Genomic DNA, 23,375 nt, shown 5'->3' on the forward strand with positions numbered 1-23,375 from the left:
TTTATATAAAAGACACTTATAGTATGAAGAATGATGAATATAATGAGTAAATGTAAATTGTAATCAATACCTTACAAATATTAATCAAAAATATTTTTTTTGTAAATTTATATATTTTTCTACATAATAAAATTTATTAATTACAATAAGAATTCTATCTTAGTAAATTTCCATTCCTCCTCCTAATTTCTATGTAAATTGAAGGGTATCTTTCGAGTCAAATGCTCAATCTTATCTCATGCTCGAAAGATTTTCTTTTCACGACGAAAGAAACCTTGCTAAACATCACAATGTTGAATCTCATGCAAATTCTTTGTCTTGTTTATTCAGTTGTTGGATTCATATGTTACGCTCTTAGCACCACTTTCACACATTTAGTTGGAGGGTGGAGCTAGTGGAAGATTCTACTTTACACTGTTGTTCGCAAAGATAGGACAACAACGCTCACCCAATATGCGGACTCTACAAATGGAAGCTCACTTATCATTTTTTTGCCATGATCATCACTACCGTATACTAATTTTTTTAGGATGAAATGTTCAAAGAAAACCAAACTCATATGGCCTAGTTTCCTATTCTGCTTTTGTCATCATGTCACTTGGATTGTCAAGGCAGGTTCACATTGGAATCGTGATGGATCTCCTCTATTTTGCTTGTGGAAGTCTAATAGTACAATTGATGAAGATAACTTTATGGTTAGGGATTGTTGGAGTGCTTTTCAGTTATTCCCTCCACATTCTTCGTTCATATCTGGATCCTCCATCGAGTAATGGTAATCTTTTGACTACCATTTGGTATTCAAAATCTGATTCATGTGCTCTTATTCTGTTGCAATCTTTCATATGTGAATTTTGTGGTGGATTTCATGCGCTGCCATTCTATTTGAATTTGTCATGTGGGTCACTGGAACGACTGACTTTGTAAAAAGAACAAAGAAGAAAAAAAATGTGTTGTGGAGAGTTACTGAGAGAGAAAAATAATGGTGCAACACAATTGTGAGTATATGAATAAGAGAGAAAAAAAAAGCCTCAAGAAAAAAAAAAGACAAAAAGTAGCAGCCAAAAAAGTTGCAGTATTGAATAATTGGCATAGTATGTATGCTTGTTTTTTGTGTTAATTTCAGTATTGAGATTACTGTGACCATTATTTTGACATTAATAATTTGCAGTAATTTTCTTTTTTGTTGTCACGACTGAATACCCATTAAGATATTATTATTTTATTATCTCTCACTTGAAATGCTCCTCATATATGTTTGAACGAACGCTTGAATTGTTTATTTTTAATTTTACACACGTCTTTTTTTGTCGCATCTCTTCTGGGACAGGGCCTTTTATTATGACTTTTTGCATGACTTGATCTGCTAGTGTATAACAATGTGAAAAAAAAAATGTGTTATGAAGAGTTAACGAGAGAGAAAAAAAAAAAAGACAGAAAATAGCAGCAAAAAACAAAAAAAGACAGAAAGCAAAGAGAAGTCTGAAAGGCAAAAAAAAAAAAAAGTTGTCTCGACAACAAAAAAACAAAAAATAGCATCAAATAAAATTTACAGTATTGGATAGTTGACATAGTATGTGAGCGTAGAGAGTTCCAGCTTGATATCTTTTCAAACAAAATTACATGATTATATGTCTTGCACCGAATTGTATATATCATATTTTTCTTGCATGAATTAATCTTTATTACCCTTGGCATGCATTCGGCCTTCTTAATGTTCTCTTATAATTTTTTAACATGAAGAAAAGATAATCAATTTCTTTTATAAATTTTTATTTGTTTGGTAAGCATACCAAGGTAAAGGTAAAGGAGGTCACACATTCGTTTATGAGTGATGCCAGCATCATTTAGGTGGATTCAGAGTCCCCGCAAATAGCCAAGCCAATACTGAAAATGGACTTCAATTTCCGCAGTTGGCTCATGTTCACAAAAGCGCAATGGTTCTCTTGTCAGGTGGATTGCATACAAGCGCGTGAAGGGGAGAGGATAGAATGCTTCTCAATGTGGTTGTCAAACATGCTGAGGTGATGGATTCATTGCCGACAATAATTATTAACAACCTTCGTGAAATTGTCAAGCTCATAGTGGAAGCTGCGTTTGAAGAGGAGTGTTGGCTGATGCAGCAAATTGCTCTCAAGATACTGTTTTCCTCCTTATGACTTACTTCATCCAACTACCCGCCAAGTTATGGAATCCAAATAATGTTCGCGAGGTTAAAGAAATTTCTGATAACCAAGTTTTTGCAGTACACACCATGGACTCTCCTTCAATTTAGGATCGGTTGACTCAAATAACAGAGCTTTTAGAGAGCACTTTGGCAGACTACATCAACCCTGCTTTGGGTTATGTTTTCATGATGAGTAACTTGAGATTCATTCAGTGTAAGGTAGAACCTAATCCAATGGGAAGCATTTTGGGAAAAGATTGGGAGCAAAAGAACATGGAAAAAGTAAAAGAACATGGAAAAAGTCCAACCAAGCCTTCAACTTTATCTAAGAAGCTAGTGGGATGAGGTGTTAAACTTGTGGAACCTAGACAACAATGAGTTCAGAGGAGCCTAATGTTATAGCTGAGTCAATGAAAAAGAAGCTCAATTTGTTCAACTTGCATTTTAAAGATGTTGAGGTATCAATGCAATGCAGAAGACTAGATCGAATTTAATTGAAAATAAAGAGAAGAAAGAGAATAATAGAGACAAGATTTTAACGTAGAAAAAACTCCAAATCAGAGAAAAAATCCACGGACGACGACGAGCAAAGTTATTCCACTATGTAAAAGGGAGAGTACAAGAAGTCCTCTAAAATTATGAGGGCAAAGAGTAATAAATCTCTCTATTTTTCTCTCAATAATTACTCTCTCAAAATGGAATAAGAGTTACAAAATAACACTCACAATTTTCTCTCAGTAATTCTTTTTCACTGATCCGTGAATGATGTGCGCCTAAACCTCCGTTGCTTCATTGTCTTTTATAAGCAAAATTTGCTACAATGATTTGTTAATTTTTCAATGTTGCTACAGTAACTTACTTACTGTAACAAATTTTGACAATTCGATGCAATTTTAGACGGTGCCTACATGAATTAAATGTCTGTCAGTGCCAATTGAAAAACTGAACCACAAATTAGCGGTGCCTACAAATTGTGCCTACAAATTTTGACTAACACCATCCAATTTTGACTAACAATCTCCACCTTGGATCAGTTTTGATAAATTGCTCGATGTCGTTTAAACTTCGAAGGGCGTTCAAGTGCTGGAGAGACCAACCAAGTCCAAGCAATGTTGGAACTTGGCCTTTGGAAGAGACTTAGTAAGTATATTAGCTGGATTCTCAGATGTATGAATCTTCTGAACCACGACTTCACCCTTAGCAACAATTTTTTGGATAAAATGATGTCTCACATCAATATGTTTTGTCCTGTCATAGTGTGAATACCAATTTTTGTATTTTCGGAATGGCTTCCAATTTTTTTTTTAATTTATAAAAATAAAATAAAATTATTTTACATTAAAATTTTGAAAAAAGGAAGAGACTGGTTCATGGAAATGGTATCCCTGCACTATGCAGTTTGAGACACCAGTTTCAAAACCGACTGAATGCATGAAAAGGGAAAGGCTCAGATTTTGGCATTTTGTATAAATCCTAAAGGAACCCAGTATAAAATCTCAAGCAAGAGATTTGGTGAGGGGGATTTTTTTGAAGGGAAAAAGAAGGCAAAAAATTTTCAGAGAGAGCAAAATTTTTAAGAACAAGATCCGAGTCTTAAGAAAGAAGGAGAAGAAAAAAAAATAATATACCATTAACAACTATTCTACCATTTGAATCGTCGTACCGGTAAGTTTATTTTTTTTCTTATCCGATTGTTTTCTTAAACTTACTCTAAGTAAGATTATTTCTTCCCTGCCGTTTAAACTGGCTCTCTGTAAGCTCGGTTGTTTTTATTCTGTGTGGATGTATGCCCCTAGCACAAAATCATGCTTAAATCAACTTTATCTTTCTTTTTTGGATTTAATATTATTTTATTAGGTATGTTGTACTTGATTTGATAGAAATGTAAGATGTAGGCACGGGCACTTTCTCAAATCATCCCTTTTATCACCTTTTTATTTTTATTTATTTTATATTTGTTAACATTTACTATTATTTTAATATAATGATTTGATTGTACAATGTCAAATATGCAATTTGAAGACTGCGCCTACGTCTAAGCTGTTGGACATCATTTAATTTACTTGGCCTGATCTTAATTATTGTATTATCTTTTTTTCTTTTTTTTTCGTTTAGTTGTTAGGCGTTTTTTTTTTTTCTGTCGGTTAAGTTTATTTTTATTTTTATTTTTATTTATTTGAGCCTATCTCTATATTTTTTTTTCTTTTCTTCCAGCCTTATAGTTTTACTTTGCTGTCTAATTTTATTTATCATATTTTACTTTAAATCTTTAGATTTCATTTATATCTCTTAAGCAATGATAATTAGAATAATTATAATAAAAAAATCATTAAAATTGATTAAACATAATTTTTTATCATATTATATGCAAATTGTATTTTTATTTGTAAAATTTATTTTATTTTAATATTAACAATAAATTCTCTTTAATATTGTTTATGTTATTCCATTATTTATGTCTTAATTATTATTTTGATTATTTACCTTCTAATATTTGTATTTATTTATTGTATGTTTGTAGAGTGTTGATATAATTTAAATTTATATTTGTAATTTACTCTCTTCAATGTAATAATAATATAACATAATATTTGCATCAATCTATGGCATTAGTGTGTAGCTTCTCTACCGTTGTATGTTATAAATTAACAAAGTTTACGTGTATTGACGTTACCGAAACTTTAGGCAATATTAATTTATCATATATCATCTTTAATAAATTATAAAATTATCTTAATAATCAATCAAAATGTATTCTTCATAATCATTATTTTACTAATCAATCAATTTAAATAGAAATTATTTTATTAACACAATAAATTATTTTATTAGAACCTATGTGTACCAACATTACCTTAGGTTCTATACCATATAAATTTATCAAACAAATTTTTAATTTTTTTATTATTATTATTAAATATTTTTTTAATCAATTCAAATATATTTATTCATTTCATTAATTGAAATTAATTTTATACTTTAAAATTTCTTGAATCATATCTCTGATTCCGATAAGTTAAATAACAAATCCTTTCTCCATTTTTATTATATTATACTGTTTTTATTTTCTTTTTATAATATCGATGTGTAATTTACATTGCCTTCGATTATCCAAAAATTATAAGAGGTTAATGTATAGCTTACGCTATCTTAAATTCTCTTTCAACATTAATCATACTCAAAATTAAAATTCAAATACTTCATTTACGAATAAAATATTTTTAACGATTTGCAGTATAGTTATGTGATCTTCCTTCACTTTCTGTATTGTTTCTCATAAGGTACATGTATAATCGCGTTATCTTGTATTCTAGCATTATAATTTTACGAAAATAATTTTAATTTCAAAATAAATTTCCTTTTACTAAACTTAATTATAATAAACTAATTTCATAATTTTTAGATAGAACTACGTGGCTTTGAGTTCCTCATTGCACTCGGGGATACGTAGGAGCGGGAATCGAACCTGTCAAGTCAAAAATAATTTTTAAAAGTAATCCAAGTAATATCTCAATAAATAATATTTCTTCTTCTAAAATAAAAATAATTAATGTTTAGGAGTTAAATAAATATTTTTCAAAATTAGAATGAATTTGCACAATTAATTTTAAGTAACCGTTTTTTAAACAGACGTTGTAGGGTGCTAATACCTTCCCTACACGTAAATGACTCCCGAACTCATTTTTGGTTTCAAAGATCGTATTATATTTAAGTTTTTCCAAGGTTTTTCTTAAAATAAACTTTGGTGGCGACTCCTCTGATATTTTTGAAAATGTTTTTCGCCGTACCGTTGCGACCGCCCGGTTGCGACAGATGGCGACTCCACTCGGGAAATCTTTTAGAGAGTCAAGCCTTTATAATTGATTGTGCAAATTTGTCTTATTTTGTTTCTATTTGTTTAATCCCTTTCTTTTTCTTATTTATTTGAATTAATTGTAGTGTTTCTTGTATTCGTGCATGTATTTCGTGTATGAATTGCGTAATCTCATTGTATACTCATATTGATATTGTTATTAATCCTAGGGTAGATGACTATCGATAATTTGTGCTATTCTCGTGTTGTTTAATTTTTGCAGCTTTTTATTTTTGATTGAGTTGATAAGGTTTGTATGCTCCCTCACACACTACCACTTACACATTCATCACACACCTTGAGTGGGCCCCTATACCCGGGTCTGAGTATGCTTAGGATTAGAGGGGTTATGTAGCGGTGTCATTTTGGATGCACGTCCTATTTGGCTATCGTGAAAACCCTAGCTAGAGTTTGACCTTTTCTTGATGTCTCGCATCTAGTAGACTCCCTACTGTTGTGGTCAACATCAAGGATTGGATCTTAGCTCTAGTGACCTTTTATGATTATAAGCCACCTTTTGTGAGTTTTTACACGTAAAAGAAAGTTGTAGATCTTTAAGTTAGACCCTTTAGGTGACTTGAAATAGGACACAAAAGGGGGTATTTTTTCCTTATTTACTCTTTTAGAAATTATGTGAATTATTAGTGCTTTAAAGTTTTAAATAAAAAAGGAGAAGAATTTTTTTTTACTATATTTTGGAATAATATAAGGACTAGTGATTCACACGATTCTCTTAATTAATTTTTCTTACATCATCATCACTTCATTTATCATTGCATATCATTTATTTGAATATCATGCTTATTGTCATCCTTGTGACACTTGTAATAAATTTAAAATCAGTTTTGAAATAAGGTTAAGGATGACAATTTGCATAATTTCTTACATCATTGCATTGTCATATGAAGCGTTACCCTTATAAGTATCAATTTAGATTTATCGAAAGAAAAAATTGAAAAAAGAACTTAAAAAGGGTAGTGATTCATATTGTTCTTGCATTATCATAGTCATCACAAATTTGTTTCATTAATAAAAATCCTAGTGGATTATTGATTCATTTAGGATTAATGTTGATTCTTATATGGACGTTTATTTGTTTAGAATCAATATTAATCCTTATGGCTACTAGGATCCTATGTTAATGAAACAAATACAAAATTTGAAATAATTTCTCATCATTTTCTTTTATTTATAGGTTGAGAATCACAAAGTTGTTTGAGTATTCAAGAAAATGGAAATTAATGTGGGATCAAGTAGCAGTGATGTGAGATCAGTTGAGCTGAGAAGGAAATTGCATCTGAGAGTTAAAATGGCTGACACGGCTAGTCTGAGAGGGTTAGGAAAGAAGCTAAAGACAGTCCAACAACTCACTTTAGTGAGGAGGTATGAAAATATTTTGATATTGATGGAAGTGAATGTGCAAGAAGATGTCATAACAGCTCTAGCCCAGTATTATGATTCCCCGTTGAGGTGCTTCACTTTTCAGGATTTTTAGTTGGCTCCGACCTTAGAGGAATTTGAGCAAATTCTAGACTTGCCTTTGGAGGGTCGACAGCCATATCGCCCTATGGAACATCATGCATCTCTGCCGACTATCGCCAATGTCTTAAGGATTCATCCAGCTGAGTTACAACAAGCTTATCAAGAAAAACATCAGAATAGGGGATTCACAAGAGAATTTCTTGAGCGACAAACGTATAATTTGGCAGAAAAAGAAGATTGGGAGACTTTCATGGATGTCCTAGCACTCACCATTTATGGCATTGTCCTCTTCCCTAAGCATGACAACTTTGTGGATTTAGTATCAATAGATGTGTTTCTTGCATGCAAAAATCGATCTGAAAATCCTGTCCCTGCACTACTAGCTGATGTTTATTGTACACTGAGTTTCTGCCATGAAAGGAAAGGAAAGAGGATTATATGTTGTCTACCTATGCTTTATATATGGCTCACAACTCATGTCTTTAAAAGGCCAAGTGAGATCAAGTGTCCGATAACTAATTTGCTGAGGTTTCAGACTAGGCAGAAAAATGGTCAAGAGTGGGCTAATCACTTAGCCAGTGTGAATGAAGGACACATCAGGTGGCACACTCCATGGCAACAGTCAACGACCATTATTTATCACTGTGGCAATTACCCAAATGTTCCTCTTATGGGTACTCGGGGTTGTATTAATTACAATCTAATTATGGGACAACGTCAACTCGCTTATCCTATGATGGGACCACCTGCTGAGGAATTGTTGGTTCCTTTTGTTGTCTATTATGAAGATGGAAATTTCATCGAGCTTATCCAAAAGGCAAGGAATGCTTGGGCAAAGGTTGTTCGAAAAGGAAAAGAGTTAGGCGTGAGAAGTTGTGCAGCGAAAGCAAGTTACCGTCAATGGGTTAAAGAAAGAGTCCAAGAGATTAAGTTGCCATTCAAAGATCCAAGTACCTCCCAAGAAAGTGAGCCATCTAATCCAGAACCCTTTGAGAATGAAGAAGTAAAAGAATTAAAGGTAAGACTGGCTAAGATGATTGAAAAGAATGTGAGGGTAGAAAGGGAGCTTCGAGAGAGCCGTCAAACTTGCGCCATTTTGAAGAGAGAAAACAGTGAAAAACAACAAGCCTATGAAGAGGTTTGAAAGAAGCAGAAGTCTGTGCAAAGCCATGCAGCCAAAGTTCAACGTTACCTTGAGGCTGCAAGCAAGGAATTGGGATTGAGGGTGAAGGAGCGAAATGCAGCCTTATATGAGAAACGACAACTAAAGGGTGTATTATACAATGCAAAAGGAGATAAAGAAGAAGCTTTGACTCAAGCCAATGAACTCCAAACACGAGTGCAAAACATGGAAGAGCAGATAAAGAAAATTGTCATGGCATGCGAGGCTGAAATTAATGCTGAAAAATGGGAAGTGATTAGAATCATGAAAGAATACAAAGCTATTGTGAAAGTGAAAGATGGTCAGATAGAAGAAGGAGATAAACTCATTGAGTATTAGATCAAGCGTTTTATACAACTTGCATCATTAGCTAATGCCGCGATTGATGACGTCCCATATATGTTGTCAAAGGCCGAGATAGCTACTTTTTCTACACGACACCTCAAGAAATTAAAGATTTCCTCAGCCATTGCAATTGGTTGGTCTCAGAGATGAAAGGAATGATAGCTAGGGCTAGGAAGGGGTGATGTAATGATGTGGGGTATGGGTAGACTATGTATGGGTAGGAAAAAGAAGATGTATTTTGAATCAAATTCTGATGTACTTTGATGTTTTAGTCTGATTATGGATTATATTTTGGTGTGTTTCATTTGACGAGGATCCTACATTAATTTCCATTAAAGACTTGAAGACGCTCAACAACTGTGATGATTCTTTAATTTTTAGTTGTTATTTTTAAGTGCATTTTTCATTTTGATTAATTCTTTTTTGACTACAAACTATTTCAGAAAATTAAAACAAATATAACGGAGAAACGTTTTCTAAAGCATCCTTATAGAACTCGCGCTCAAGCAAGGATCATGGATGAGTTAGAGGAGTACAATGAAGAGTTGAGAAACGATGTTAATCAGCTGAAAGAACAAATTACACAAATCCTAGAGGCATTGAAGTCTTTAGAGAGAAGAACTACAGAGGGGACCCCTATTTAAGCACCTCCAGCACAACCCACTCCTACCTATCCACTAGGTTTTACCCCTACATAAGGACCGTCCCAAAATTTTCCTCCTCATGAAACAATGGTGCCTTTGACCTTGCATGTAGAAAGGCCTCCACAACAAGCTTTCAATCAACAAGATGTCCAATTTCCCCCATATGGCCTTCCCCAAGGTTATACACCACCAATAGCTGAGAACGCACCAAACACTGGCCAACCATCAAATCAACCCAATCCTGCACAACCTTCAGGTCCACAAATCCAACCAACCCAAACATTCATCTCATCATATGCTTGCCCTCAAAATACCCACCCCTAAGAAGCTTATATACCCCACACTATACCTACCCCAAACCAACTGATCCACCACCAACCACAAATCACTAATCCTAGTCTTGATGGAAACCTAGCCATATCACCATTCCATTCCTATAAGACCTCAGAAGAACCCCAGCCCAATTACGCAGAGGAACACTTCCAATCCAGAGAAAAATTGTAAATATTTGAAGAGGGGAGCAGCTATGGTATTGGAGAAGTTGCGGATCTTTGCTTAGTCCCAGATGTGATAGTTCCTCCAAAATTCAAAGTGCCTGATTTTGATAAGTACAAAGGAAAGACATGCCCAAAGAGTCCTCTGATCATGTACTGTAGGAAGATGGCATCACGTGCCCATGATGATAAGCTGCTAATTCACTTTTTTCAAGACAGTTTGATTGGAGGAGCTTTGAGTTGGTATATGCATCTTGAGCGTACTCGTATTCGTAGTTGGAAAGACTTGGCTGATGCTTTCCTAAAGCAATATAAGTACAATATTGATATGGCTCCTGATAGATTACAACTGCAGAATATGTTAAAAAGGGAGGATGAGACTTTTAAAGAATACGCCCAGAGATGGAGAGAAGTTGCAGCTCAAGTGGAGCCCCCTTTATCTGAAAAAGAAATGGTAGCGATGTTTATTGATACTCTCCAATCGCCTTTCTATGATAGGATGATTGGAAGTGTTTCATCAAACTTTTCTGATATTGTGATTATCGGAGAAAGGGTAGAAAGAGGAATGAGAAGTGGTAAGATATTTCACAATTATGGCGGACCTTCCAATTTGAAGAAATTTACAAATGGTCCAGGAAGAAAGAAGGAAGGAGAGACCAATGCTATAGCTTTCCAGCCAAGAGAAATTCCTTTCATCAGACCTAACCCTGCACCTTTTCAATTCCAACCTACATTTCCTTACCCTCAAATGTCTTACCCATATGTCAATGCTGTTTCACAGAATCCAAGTCCTCAATCTTACCAGTCGCGCCCCTACCAACCCGCTCCGCCTACTTTTCTCATAGCACCACCCATGAGACCACCCCAACATTGGAACCAAAACCCAAATCCCAACCAAATAAGAGCCCAAAACAATCAAGAAAGGAAGCAAGTTCAATTCGACCCAATCCCCATGTCCTATACTGAGTTACTAACTCGCTTATTCCAAAGTTCATTAGTTGTACCATGTCCAATGAAACCTGTAGAACCGCCCTATCCAAGAGGGTATGACCCAAATGCTAAGTGCGAGTATCATGCTGGTGGCATTGGTCATTCGACAGAGAATTGTAGGGCATTAAAGTTCAAAGTGCAAGACTTAATTAATGCCAAATGGCTGAATTTCAAGGAGGATAATCCTAACATTAGGAGTAATCCCCTACCTGGGCATGGAGGATCGTCGGTAAATGCCGTCGAGGAAGAGTCTGCACATGATTTAAAGAAGAAAGTTGAAGAGGTTACCACTTCTCTTAAGGTTGTTTTTGATGAGCTGTGCAAGGCTGACTTGATCAAGGGTTTTGTACATGAAGAAAATATGTGTGATTTGCACCCTAATGCATACCACTCCATTGAAGATTGTGAAGAATTCAAGCATGTTCTGCAAACCCTGATGGACAAGCATTTGGTCCAAATCGGGCACCTTAAGGAGAAAAATGAAGTTTTGACTGTTGATGGGCAATCCTCAGCTTTCCCGAAACCCTTGGTCATTCGTTACACCAAATGTATGAATACCCCAACTACCAATGGACCTAGACCCATCACTATACAAGTACCGACTTCATTCCCTTACAAGGACAACAAAGCAGTACCATGGAAATATGATGCAGGGGTTTATGTCAGTAATTTTAAGGAAAACCAAACACAAGGTGTCAATTCTGATACTCTCGTCGTCTCAAACATTGCTGGTGTTGGTGGGATGACCCGTAGCGATCGTATTTACACACCTAAGGAGCTGAGAAAGGAGCGAACAAAAGAGATAGAGAGATCCTCAAAGGGGAAAGCCAAAGTGGGTGAGTTTGAAGATGCTGACGAAGAGAAAATGCCTGAAATAAAGAAAGCAGTGTTAGATGAAGAAGCTTGTGAGTTTTTGAAATTTATTCGGCAAAGTGAATATCAAGTTATGGAACAATTAAACAGAACTCCAGCACGGATATCTCTTTTATCGCTGTTGTTGAACTCTGATCCAAATAGAAGGACTCTTTTGAAAGTGTTGAATGAGGCTCATGTCAGCCATGATATCACTACCGACAAGTTTGGAGGCATTGTTGGTAATATTGTTTCAAACAATTATCTCACATTCGCTGATGATGAAGTACCTGCTGAAGGAATAGGGCACAATAAAGCACTGGATATTTTTGTGAAATGTCGAGATCACATTATTGCTAGAGTGCTTATTGACAATGGGTCCTCTCTGAATGTGATGCCAAAAGCAACATTGTCAAAATTACCTTGTGATGGGTCACATATGAAACCTAGTGCCATGATAGTAAGAGCTTTTGATGGAACAAGGAGAGAGGTCATTGGAGAAATTGAAATCCCAATCCAAATTGGTCCTTGCACTTTTCAAATTTTATTTCAAGTAATGGACATCGCGCCAGCTTACAGTTGTCTTTTGGGGAGGCCTTGGATTCATTCTGCTGGAGTTGTACCATCCACATTGCATCAGAAACTGAAGTTTATCATTATAATAAGTTGGTGATTGTCTCCGGTGAAGAATATGTGTTGGTGAGTAAGCCTTCGTCCACTCCTTATATTGAAGCTGCTGAAGAAACTCTAGAGACCTCTTTTGTGGCTTTAGAGATTGCGAATGCTACTTATGTTTGAGAGGGAGCTCCAATCTTAAAGCCTCGATTGTCTAATACATCCATAATGACTGCTAAAGTCATGCTTGATGGAGGTTGTCAGTATGGATACATGTTAGGGCAAGTCATATCGAAAGCAACAAACTGGTTACAGCTCCATGAGAATAAAGATAGATTTGGGTTGGGATACACGCCCACTAAAGCTGATAAGAGAAGAGTCATGGAGGAAAAGAAAGAAAGAAGACTAGCCAGGTTGAAAGGTAGGGAGCCTAAGACTGAAGGGGTCCCCATTTGTGATCTTCTGAAGAGCTTCTATAGTGCTCGATTTGAGTTTCAAGACTCAGTGGCTACTGCTGATGTGGATGCACCAGAAGAAGGAGAGGTTAACCTAGTCCGCATTTGTCCACTAAACATAGAAGTTGGCAATTGGGAGATCATCAAACTTCCTGTGATTTTTAATGGCCATTCAAAGTAATCATTGAAGCTAATCCTATTGTTTCGTCCCAAAGCTTTAGGATATCATTACTTTTTGAAAACACTGATATATGATTTCTTTTTGTAATTTGAAATATCAGTTTGTTTTGTAAATTGGGACACATGTTTCCTTTTAAGTATATTTAAATGAAATGCAATTTGAATTCTTAGTAATCTTTCGTGTCTTTTTTTTTATCATTTGAATCTTGTCGTTTATTTTCTTTTTGTCTCAACTCTCGCACAATGCAGATTCGAAAGTGACATGTCTGAAAGTAACAGTGCTAATATCTCATCCACTAATTTTGATTGTCCCATTAATCAAGCTGTCGAAGATGATAGTGATGTTGATTTACCCTCAGAATTTCTAAGATTGGTCCATCAAGAAGTGAAAGAGATCCAACCTCATGATGAACCCACTGAGACAATTGATTTAGGGACTGAAGATGATAAGAGAGATATCAAAATAGGCACCCTCATGAAAAAACAAGAGCGCGACAAGTTGATTAAACTCTTGCATGATTATAATGACGTCTTTGCATGGTCTTATCAAGATATGCCAAGTCTAGATATTGACATAGTCGAGCATAAATTGCCACTAAAACTAGACTGTTTCCCGGTTAAGCAGAAATTAAGGAGAATGAAGCTTGAGATGTCATTGAAGATTAGGGAGGAGGTCAAGAAGCAATTTGATGTAGGTTTTCTTGTTGTTGCCAAATACCCTCAATGGGTTGCTAACATTGTGCCAGTTCCCAAGAAAGATGGAAAGGTTCGGATGTGTGTTGACTATCGGGATCTAAATAGAGCCAGCCCTAAAGATAATTTTCCATTGCCTCACATTGATATGCTAGTAGATAATACAGCTCAACATTCATTCTTCTCTTTTATGGATGGTTACTCGAGTTATAATCAGATCAAGATGGCTGAAAAGGATATGGAGAAAACCACATTCATTACACCTTGGGGCACCTTTTGCTACAAGGTCATGCCTTTTGGTTTGAAAAATGCCGGGGCAACATATCAAAGGGCGATGGTGACATTATTTCATGATATGATACATAAGGAGGTTGAAGTCTATGTGGATGATATGATTGCCAAATCAGTGACTGAAGAAGACCATGTTGTATATTTACACAAATTGTTTGAGCTGTTGCGAAAATTCAAATTGCGCTTGAACCCTGCCAAATGTACCTTTGGGGTGAAAAAATCAGGCAAGTTGTTGGGATTCATAGTAAGTCAAAAGGGAATAGAGGTTGATCCTGACAAGGCAAAAGCAATCATGGAAATGTCGCCTCCTAGTACTGAAAAGGAGGTTCGCAGATTTTTGGGGAGACTGAATTATATTGCTCGATTCATATGCCGACTAACTGCCACTTGTGAACCAATTTTTCAGTTGCTACGAAAAAATCAGCTGATGGAATGGAATGGAATGAAGATTGTCAAGAAGCTTTTGAGAAGATAAAGCAGTATTTACAAAATCTCCCGATACTAGTGCCGCCAGTGTCAGGGAGGCCGCTCATTATGTATTTGACAGTGCTAGAAGGATCCATGGGATGTGTTTTAGGTCAACATGATGAATCGGGTCGGAAAGAGTACGCCATTTATTACTTGAGCAAAAAATTCACTGATTATGAAGCTAGATACTCTTTGTTGGAGCGAACCTGTTGTGCCTTGGCTTGGGCAGCTCGTAGATTAAGGCAATATATGTTGAGTCACACGACTTGGTTGGTGTGAAAAATGGACCCAATCAAATACATCTTTGAGAAACCAGCCCTTACTGGAAGGATTGCTCGTTGGCAGGTCCTATTATCAGAATATGATATTTTGTATGTTACTCAAAAGGCAATCAAAGGCAGTGCTCTCGCAGATTTCCTAGCTCATCAACTGGTGAATGATTATCAGTCAATACAGTACGAATTTCCTGATGAAAATATAATGATGTTGTTTAATGAGAAAGAATCTTCAGCAAAAGACGAATGGGTCATGATGTTTGATGGTGCCTCTAATGCACTCAGACACGGGATTAGTGCTATACTGATTTCCCCAGAGAGGCAATATATCCCAGTCACAGCTAGATTATTATTTGATTGTACGAATAATGTAGCTGAATATGAAGCATGTGCTATGGGAATTTAAGCAGCTATAGAGTCAAAGATTAAAATTCTTGAGGTATATGGTGACTCAACTTTGGTTATTCACCAGCTGAAAGGTGAATGGGAAACCCGAGATGCCAAATTGATCCCTTATCAAGCCTATATTAGGGAATTGGTGAAGTATTTTGACGAAATTACTTTTCAGCATATTCCTCGTAAGGAGAATCAATTAGCCAATGCTTTAGCCACTTTGTCATCAATGTTTGTAGTGAGTCAAAAGGAAGACATGCCATTCATAAAGATGCAACAGCTTGATCATCCTGTCTATTGTCAAATTGTTGAAGAAGAATCTGATGGTAAACCTTGGTATAATGACATTAAAAATTTACTCAAACACCAAGAATATCCATTAAAGGCTGCTGAAAATGACAAAAGGATGTTGAGGAGGTTAGCAATGAGTTTCTTTCTGAACAGAGATGTGCTCTGCAAAAGGAATCACGATATGGTTCTGCTTAGATGTGTGGATGCTTCAGAGGCACAAAAGATCATGGAAGAGATTCATGAGGGTTCATTTGGGACTCATACCAATGGACATGCTATGGCAAAGAAGATTCTACAAGCTGGATATTACTGGTTGACAATGGAGGCCGATTGCTTTCGTTATGTAAAGACATGTCATAAATGCCAGACATATGTTGACAATATTAATGTTCCTCCAACAAATTTGAATATCTTATCATCGCCCTGGCCTTTTTCAATGTGGGGAATTGATGTTATTGGACTCATTGAACCTAAAGCCTCTAATGATCGCTGCTTCATTCTAGTTGCTATTGACTATTTCACAAAATGGGTTGAGGCTGCTTCATATGCTAGTGTGACCCGAAATGTGGCGGTGAGATTCATTAAAAAAGATTTGATCTGTCGGTATGGCCTCTCAAGCAAGTTGATAATAGACAATGGCACTAATTTGAACAACAAAATGATGAAAGAATTGTGTGACAATTTTAAGATTCGACATCATAATTCCTCTCCCTATCGCCCAAAGATGAAAGGAGCAGTTGAAGCAGCCAATAAAAATATTAAGAAGATCATCCAAAAGATGGTAGTGACATACAGAGATTGGCATGAAATGCTGCCATTTGCCTTGCATGCATACCGAACTTCAGTTCGTACTTCAACCGGGGCAACTCCATACTCTTTGGTATATGGAATGGAAGCAGTACTTCCTATTGAAGTCGAAATTCCCTTTTTAAGGGTAATAATGGAGACCAAATTGGAGGAAGCAGAATGGGTGCAATCTCGTTTTGACCAATTGAATCTCATTGAAGGAAAACAGTTGAATGCGTTATGTCACGGTCAACTATACCAGAGAAGGATGAAGAAGGCTTTTGATAAAAAGGTTCGCCCAAGAGAATTCAGTGAGGGAGATATGGTGCTTAAAAAGATTTTGCCAACGCATAAAGATTATTGTGGCAAGTGGTCCCCGAATTATGAAGGACCATATGTGGTGAAAAAAGCTTTCTCAGGAAGGGCTCTAATCCTCACAAACATGGATGGACAAGATCTTCTAAACCCCATCAATTTTGATGCTGTAAAAAAATACTATGCTTAAAAAAAATAATAAGTAAAAAAAGAAGAAAAAAAATAAAAAGAAGAAGAAGAAAACAGCTCGCTAGGTTGAAAACCTAAAAGGGCGACCTAGGCAAAAGTTAGAGCGACCTGGTGAGTTGAAAACTCGAAAGAGCGGCTCAGGCAAAAATTAAGGTCAAATAAATACTACACTGAACTGAAAACCTGAGAGGGCAGTTTAGAGGGGCACTAACTTCAGTCGCAAGAAAGGGCTTCAAATCGAGAAATATGATCGATTGGAATACTAAACTGGGGCAATTTTGAGAGGTTAAAGTTGAATCAAACGGAAGATGGATTCAAAATACCATACTGGGGCAATTTTATTTTGGCAGTCTTGTTAATGGATGATCAATTTACATGAGAGATTAGCACTGTTCATCTGGAAGACGTCACTTAATCAACATAATACTTCACTATTTTCATAGTCATTTTGATCCTTTGATGTATTTGTTTTTTTTTGTTACTCATGTTGTAAGTCTTCTTTGTAAATTCACCATTTCTTTATTACAGTCATCCTATGTTCCAAAAATATTTATCTTTGACTTTAGTCACCTTCCATTCAGCTTATATACACCACTTTGTTTACTCAACTTCTTCAATAGCATTTTTATTGTCATTTCAATAATTATATACTAAAAGGAAACATGCAAATTGTTAAAAATACGATTACAATAATAAGCTACACAATAAGTTTGATGAATCTCCTAATAAGTTTAGCATGACAAAAGAAGTTGACTCCTCTTGATGATTCAAAAATAGATGGCAGTCCAATTTGATTGATGTCTTACCTAGCTCAAATTTCATGAAAGAATTGATCTTGACCAAAGAAGTTACTCATTCATGAACCTTGACACGCATGTTTCGATAAGGTTGGAAGAATTATAATCCTCGAGAAAAAAAAAGGACAGTTTGTTCTGATTTAATAAGTCTTATTATTGCATTTGACCTCATCATTCAATAAATTTCATTCAAAGTGTTAACATTCATTAAGTTTATGCAATCACATCATCACATTAGCATGCATTTGTTTTTCTCTATTATCACCTTTTGAAGTTTAATTTAAATTCATTATCTGCCTTACAACCTTTATGTTCAGTCCAAGACTATGATCTAACTGAGTTCTTTACCTTTCATCAAAATTCAGAAGTTGATTGATATCTTTATTTTTCTGTTTTACTTTTACTGCTAAAGTTCAGAGTCTGACTATCCTTTTATTTTCTTTTGCAATCCAGAACATGTTTGACCTTTTTATTTTTCTGTCTTTCTTTTTATCTTTCTTACCCAAGCCTCTTTATGTTTTTTTTTCAAAGCCCAGCACCTGCCTAGCACATTTCACTTTTTTTATCAAAGCCTAGAACCTGTCTAGCACATTTCATTTCTCTACCAAAGCCCAGAACCTGACTGACACATTTCACTTTTCTGTTAAAGCCCAGAACCAAACTGGCACATTTTATTTTTTTTCAAAGTCCAGATCCTGACTGACACACTTCACTTTTCTGTTAAAGTCTAGAACCTGACATGCACATTTTACTTCTCTTCCATAGTCCAGAACCTGACTGGCATTTTTCACCTTTTATTCTGTTGTTTAAGCTCAGTATCTACCTAGCGACCTTTGTTTTTAGTTAAAAGTCAATGTCGTCTCACCATTTCATTTAACACAAATCGTCATAAATTACAACTTTTTCTATTAGCTGAGTGTTCATTATATTTGTCTTTGTATTCCTTGTATACCTTATTCGTTTCAGACAAAAATCGATTCACTTCTTTACTCAGTTCTCATCAACTCTAACTTTAAAATATCTCTAATTGATATGAACTGAGTAAAGAGGGGCAACTATGAATACCAATTTTTGTATTTTCGGAATGGCTTCCAAAATTTTTTTTAATTTATAAAAATAAAATAAAATTATTTTACAGAAAAATGGAAAATTTTGAAAAAAAAAAGAGACTGGTTCATGGAAATGGTATCCCTGCACTATGCAATCTGAGACCCCAGTTTCAAAACCGACTAAATGCATGAAAAAGGAAAGGCTCAGATTTTTGCATTTTGTATAAACCCTAAAGAAACCCAGTATAAAATTTCAAGCAAGAGATCTGGTGAGGGAGATTTTTTTGAAAGGAAAAAGAAGGCAAAAAATTTTCAGAGAGAGCAAAATTTTTAAGAACAAGATCTGAGTCTTAAGGAAGAAAGAGAAGAAGAAAGCAAAAAAGAAAAGAAGTAATATACCATTAACAACTATTCCACCATTTGAATCGCCGTGCCGGTAAGTTTATTTTTTTTCTTCTCCGATTGTTTTCTTAAACTTACTCTGCATAAGATTATTTCTTCCCTGCCGTTTAAACTGGCTCTCCGTAAGCTCAGTTGTTTTTATTCTGCGTGGATGTATGCCCCTAGCACAAAATCATGCTTAAATCAACTTTTTCTTTCTTTTTTTTAATTTCATATTATTTTATTAGGTATGTTGTACTTGATTTGATAGAAATGTAAGATGTAGGCACAGGCACTTTCTCAAATCATCCCTTTTATCACCTTTTTATTTTTTATTTATTTTATATTTGTTAACATTTACTATTATTTTAATATAATGATTTGATTGTACAATGTCAAATATGCAATTCGAGCACTGCGCCTACGTTTAAGCTATTGGATATCATTTAATTTACTTGGCATGATGTTAATTATTATATTATCCTTTTTCTTTTTTCTTTTTTTTTCGTTTAGTTATTAGGCTTTTTTTTTCTGTCGGTTAAGTTTATTTTTATTTTTATTTTTTATTTGTTTGAGCCTATCTCTATATTTTTTTTTCTTTTCTTCCAACCTTATAGTTTTACTTTGCTGTCTAATTTTATTTATCATATTTTACTTTAAATTTTTAGATTTCATTTATATCTCTTAAGCAATGATAATTAGAATAATTATGATAAAAAATCATTAAAATTGATTAAACATAATTTTTTTTATCATATTATATGCAAATTGTATTTTTATTTGTAAAATTTATTTTATTTTAATATTAACAATAAATTAACTTTAATATTGTTTATGTTATTCCATTATTTATGTCTTAATTATTATTTTGATTATTTACCTTCTAATATTTGTATTTATTTATTGTATGTTTGTAGAGTGTTGATATAATTTAAATTTATATTTGTAATTTACTCTCTTCAATGTAATAATAATATAACATAATATTTGTATCAATCTATGGCATTAGCGTGTAACTTCTCTACTGTTGTATGTTATAAATTAACAAAGTTTATGTGTATCGACGTTACCGAAACTTTAGGCAATATTAATTTATCATATATCATCTTTAATAAATTATAAAATTATCTTAATAATCAATCAAAATATATTCTTTATAATCATTATTTTACTAATTAATCAATTTAAATAGAAATTATTTTATTAACACAATAAATTATTTTATTAGAACCTATGTGTACCAACGCTACCTTAGGTTCTATACCATATAAATTTATCAAACAAATTTTTAATTTTTTTATAGTTATTATTAAATATTTTTTTAATCAATTCAAATATATTTATTCATTTCATTAATTGAAATTAATTTTATACTCTTTCCCATTGAAAAGAGACTCTGCCACTGCGTCTTCTTCCGTCTCTCTTCCGCTGTAAACATCTCTTTCACAGAGCTTTCCAAGGAATTCACCGATCGTTTACTCAGTTTCGTAGGTACGTTTGCCACTGGGACCCATTCGTCCAAGTGCTGCATGGTTCCCAAAGTGTTTAACACGTTTAGTAGCCTCATTCCAGACTTTGATCGTTGTTTTCTGATCAGTACAGTGGTTCACTCACAAACGAAAGGTTCATAGTTTGGAATAGATTGTGTAGCAAACAGGGGCTATTTTTGTGGAATTGGAGAATTTTATTTGCCCTGAAATGCTGCAAACGTTTGTTCTTGATGGTGGTCTTCATCCGGTTACCTATGAAGTCACGAATTGCCTTGGGGATGTTTGTGAATCTAAGGATATTACCTATACTGTTAAGAGAGTAATTTGGAAGCCAAGGCCAAAGAGTACAGGGATCCTGCTTTGGGCTCTGTTTTCGGTTTGGTTTCATGGTGAACAATCTTAGGTACAGGTGTCGAAGCAAAGGAGGGGAAAATGAGTAGTAAATAAAGATTATTGTATTAAATTTATATTAATTTATTATTTTATGATATTTATTTAAGAAATTATAAAATGAAATGGGTAGTGAACGGACATCCATTTGGCTGATACAATGTCCAAGTAATAGGCGAACATTTTGAACCTCTAATTCAATCTTAAAATTTTATCTTTTTAGAGCATTGCTTTTATTGCAATACAGCGGCTCCACACCCTTCTTTAAAAATCGTTTGGTTTTAGAATATGCTTTCATTTTGTTTTCTTCCTTCAAACATTTGCACAGGAAAACTAAAAACAAATTTTTTCCCTGTTTTTACAGTTTCTTGTATAAAACTTTAAAAACAAAAAAAATTAAAAATAAAGTGACAATTTTATAATTAAAAATTAAAAATTAAAAATATTTTTAGAAAGGAAAGATGTTCTTATTTTCCTATTAATCTTTGTGGTCAATTTGTTTCTTGTATTCATTAGTATGTACCAATAATGCAAGATACAGCTAAGAAAAGTAAAATCTACAGAATTCAATAATGAGAAATGACTTACAAATTATTTATACCCAAACTCATATCTACATGAATAGCAACTTCAATGTTCATGCCTGTTTACATACCCAACTCTATTACATGCACTCAGGTAAAATAAAAATATTATAAATTCTACCAAACAAAGTCTTTAATTAAATAAAATCAAGTGCCAAACACGTACAATAAAGTAATTAATTCTATAACATAACGATACACTAATAAACACGGGAAAGTTTCTTTCATCTCCTTTGACGAAGACTTCCAAACATAAGTCCATATGCTTCTTTGTTATATCTTTTAATTCAATAGATAAGAAAAGAACTAATAATAAAGATCACCAAAAAAAAATTAAAACCATACCTTATAAAAGGAAATTTGATAATGGTAGGTACAACATTAAATGCACGAAACTCTTCAATTCTTGTCATGATGCCAAATGAGGTTGTTGGGATCCTAATTAATTTCCGATACATCACCATCCATCTTTTTGTGCTGTGTTTGATCCAAGCTTGTACTTTTAGTCTCCCACGCAAAAATTGTTACTAACAATTTTTTTAATTTACTTTTTATTATTAACTAAAATTTATTTAAAATTATAAAAAAATATAAGTGTCATGCTTAACTTAATGATTTATATTTATTATTCTAATTTTTAATAAATTTAATAAAAATAAAGAGTTTATTAAAAATATTAGAAAATTAGCCTATTAAAAGAATTGCTCAAACCTTATCAAATATATAATAGTTATATCTTTAACTGATGTAAGACAGTTTAATAAAAAAAATATTTATGAATAAATTAAAATTCATAAAGTTGATCTCCAGAATACAAGTGTAGTATTGTATATATTTGAATTTGTTCTTTGGAGTGATTATATTTTCACATTATATTTTTTATATTATACTCCTACATCCATTTTTTTGAAAAGAAAATAAAATTGAGTTTCTTTCTCTCAATTTTCTTCCCCTAAAGAGAAAATATCAAAATATAATATAAAAAGTAAAATGAAAACATTTTTGTTAATTTAGTTAGTCAAACTTATAAGATTATAGGAAGTACAGTTTGGACAAAGACCAATATATATGTTCAATCGTTATAATTCAAAATTCATTGTGTATTAAAAAGTTAATCCGCTAGATTCTTTTTATAAGAAATTTTTAGTAATTTTTATTAATCTTAAATATAAGACAAGAAAACTAAAAAATAAAATGAAGAAAAATTTTCACATAAACAAAATTAACTTATGCACATCAAGTTTTAAAAAAAATTTAATAAATTAAATTTTTAAAAAATATATAGAAAAGTATAAATTAATTTTAACTTATAAAAAATTATTTTTATTTCACTTCTTTATTTTGTATCTTATATAAGTAAGTTTGTCCAAAATTATCTTATAAAAACTTTTCTTTATATATAGATTTTAGTTAAAAAGTTCTTGTAATAAAAAAATGAAAATATAATTTTTTAATTAATTTTAGTTTCAAATAAGCTCATTCTAGAAATTTCAGTAAAATAAAAAATTATTAGATAATTTGAGATTACATAGTTTTAACCACTAATATTTTATCGTATGAACAAATTATAGATATTGTGATATAAGTGGTGGTCAATATGTTTCTCTCTAAAAAAAATTATTTCAATAGTATAGTATAGTAGTGTTTGGTTCAAAGACAAAAACACAGAGATACGTGTATTATGTTTAGTTAGTATTTCGCTAGAGAGACAGAGACACAGAAAGACACGCGTAACACAAATTTCAAG

The 23,375-nt window shown here is 33.5% G+C and overlaps 1 protein-coding gene and 1 pseudogene across 1 annotated transcript; both read left to right on the forward strand.

Moving 5' to 3' along the window:
• Positions 1-7,248: 7,248 nt before the first annotated feature.
• On the forward strand, positions 7,249-9,000 carry LOC113874431. The gene is made up of 3 exons (XM_027512654.1): positions 7,249-7,392; positions 7,513-8,517; positions 8,653-9,000. Exons 1-3 carry the CDS (start codon positions 7,249-7,251, stop codon positions 8,998-9,000), a joined length of 1,497 nt encoding a protein of 498 aa, XP_027368455.1.
• Positions 9,001-9,737: 737 nt separating this feature from the next.
• Positions 9,738-16,938, forward strand: LOC113874432 (annotated as a pseudogene).
• Positions 16,939-23,375: the final 6,437 nt, after the last annotated feature.

The sequence above is a fragment of the Abrus precatorius genome, unplaced genomic scaffold (genome assembly GCF_003935025.1).
Source record: "Abrus precatorius isolate BTA unplaced genomic scaffold, Abrus_2018 Scaffold8, whole genome shotgun sequence".
Lineage (NCBI taxonomy): Eukaryota > Viridiplantae > Streptophyta > Magnoliopsida > Fabales > Fabaceae > Abrus > Abrus precatorius.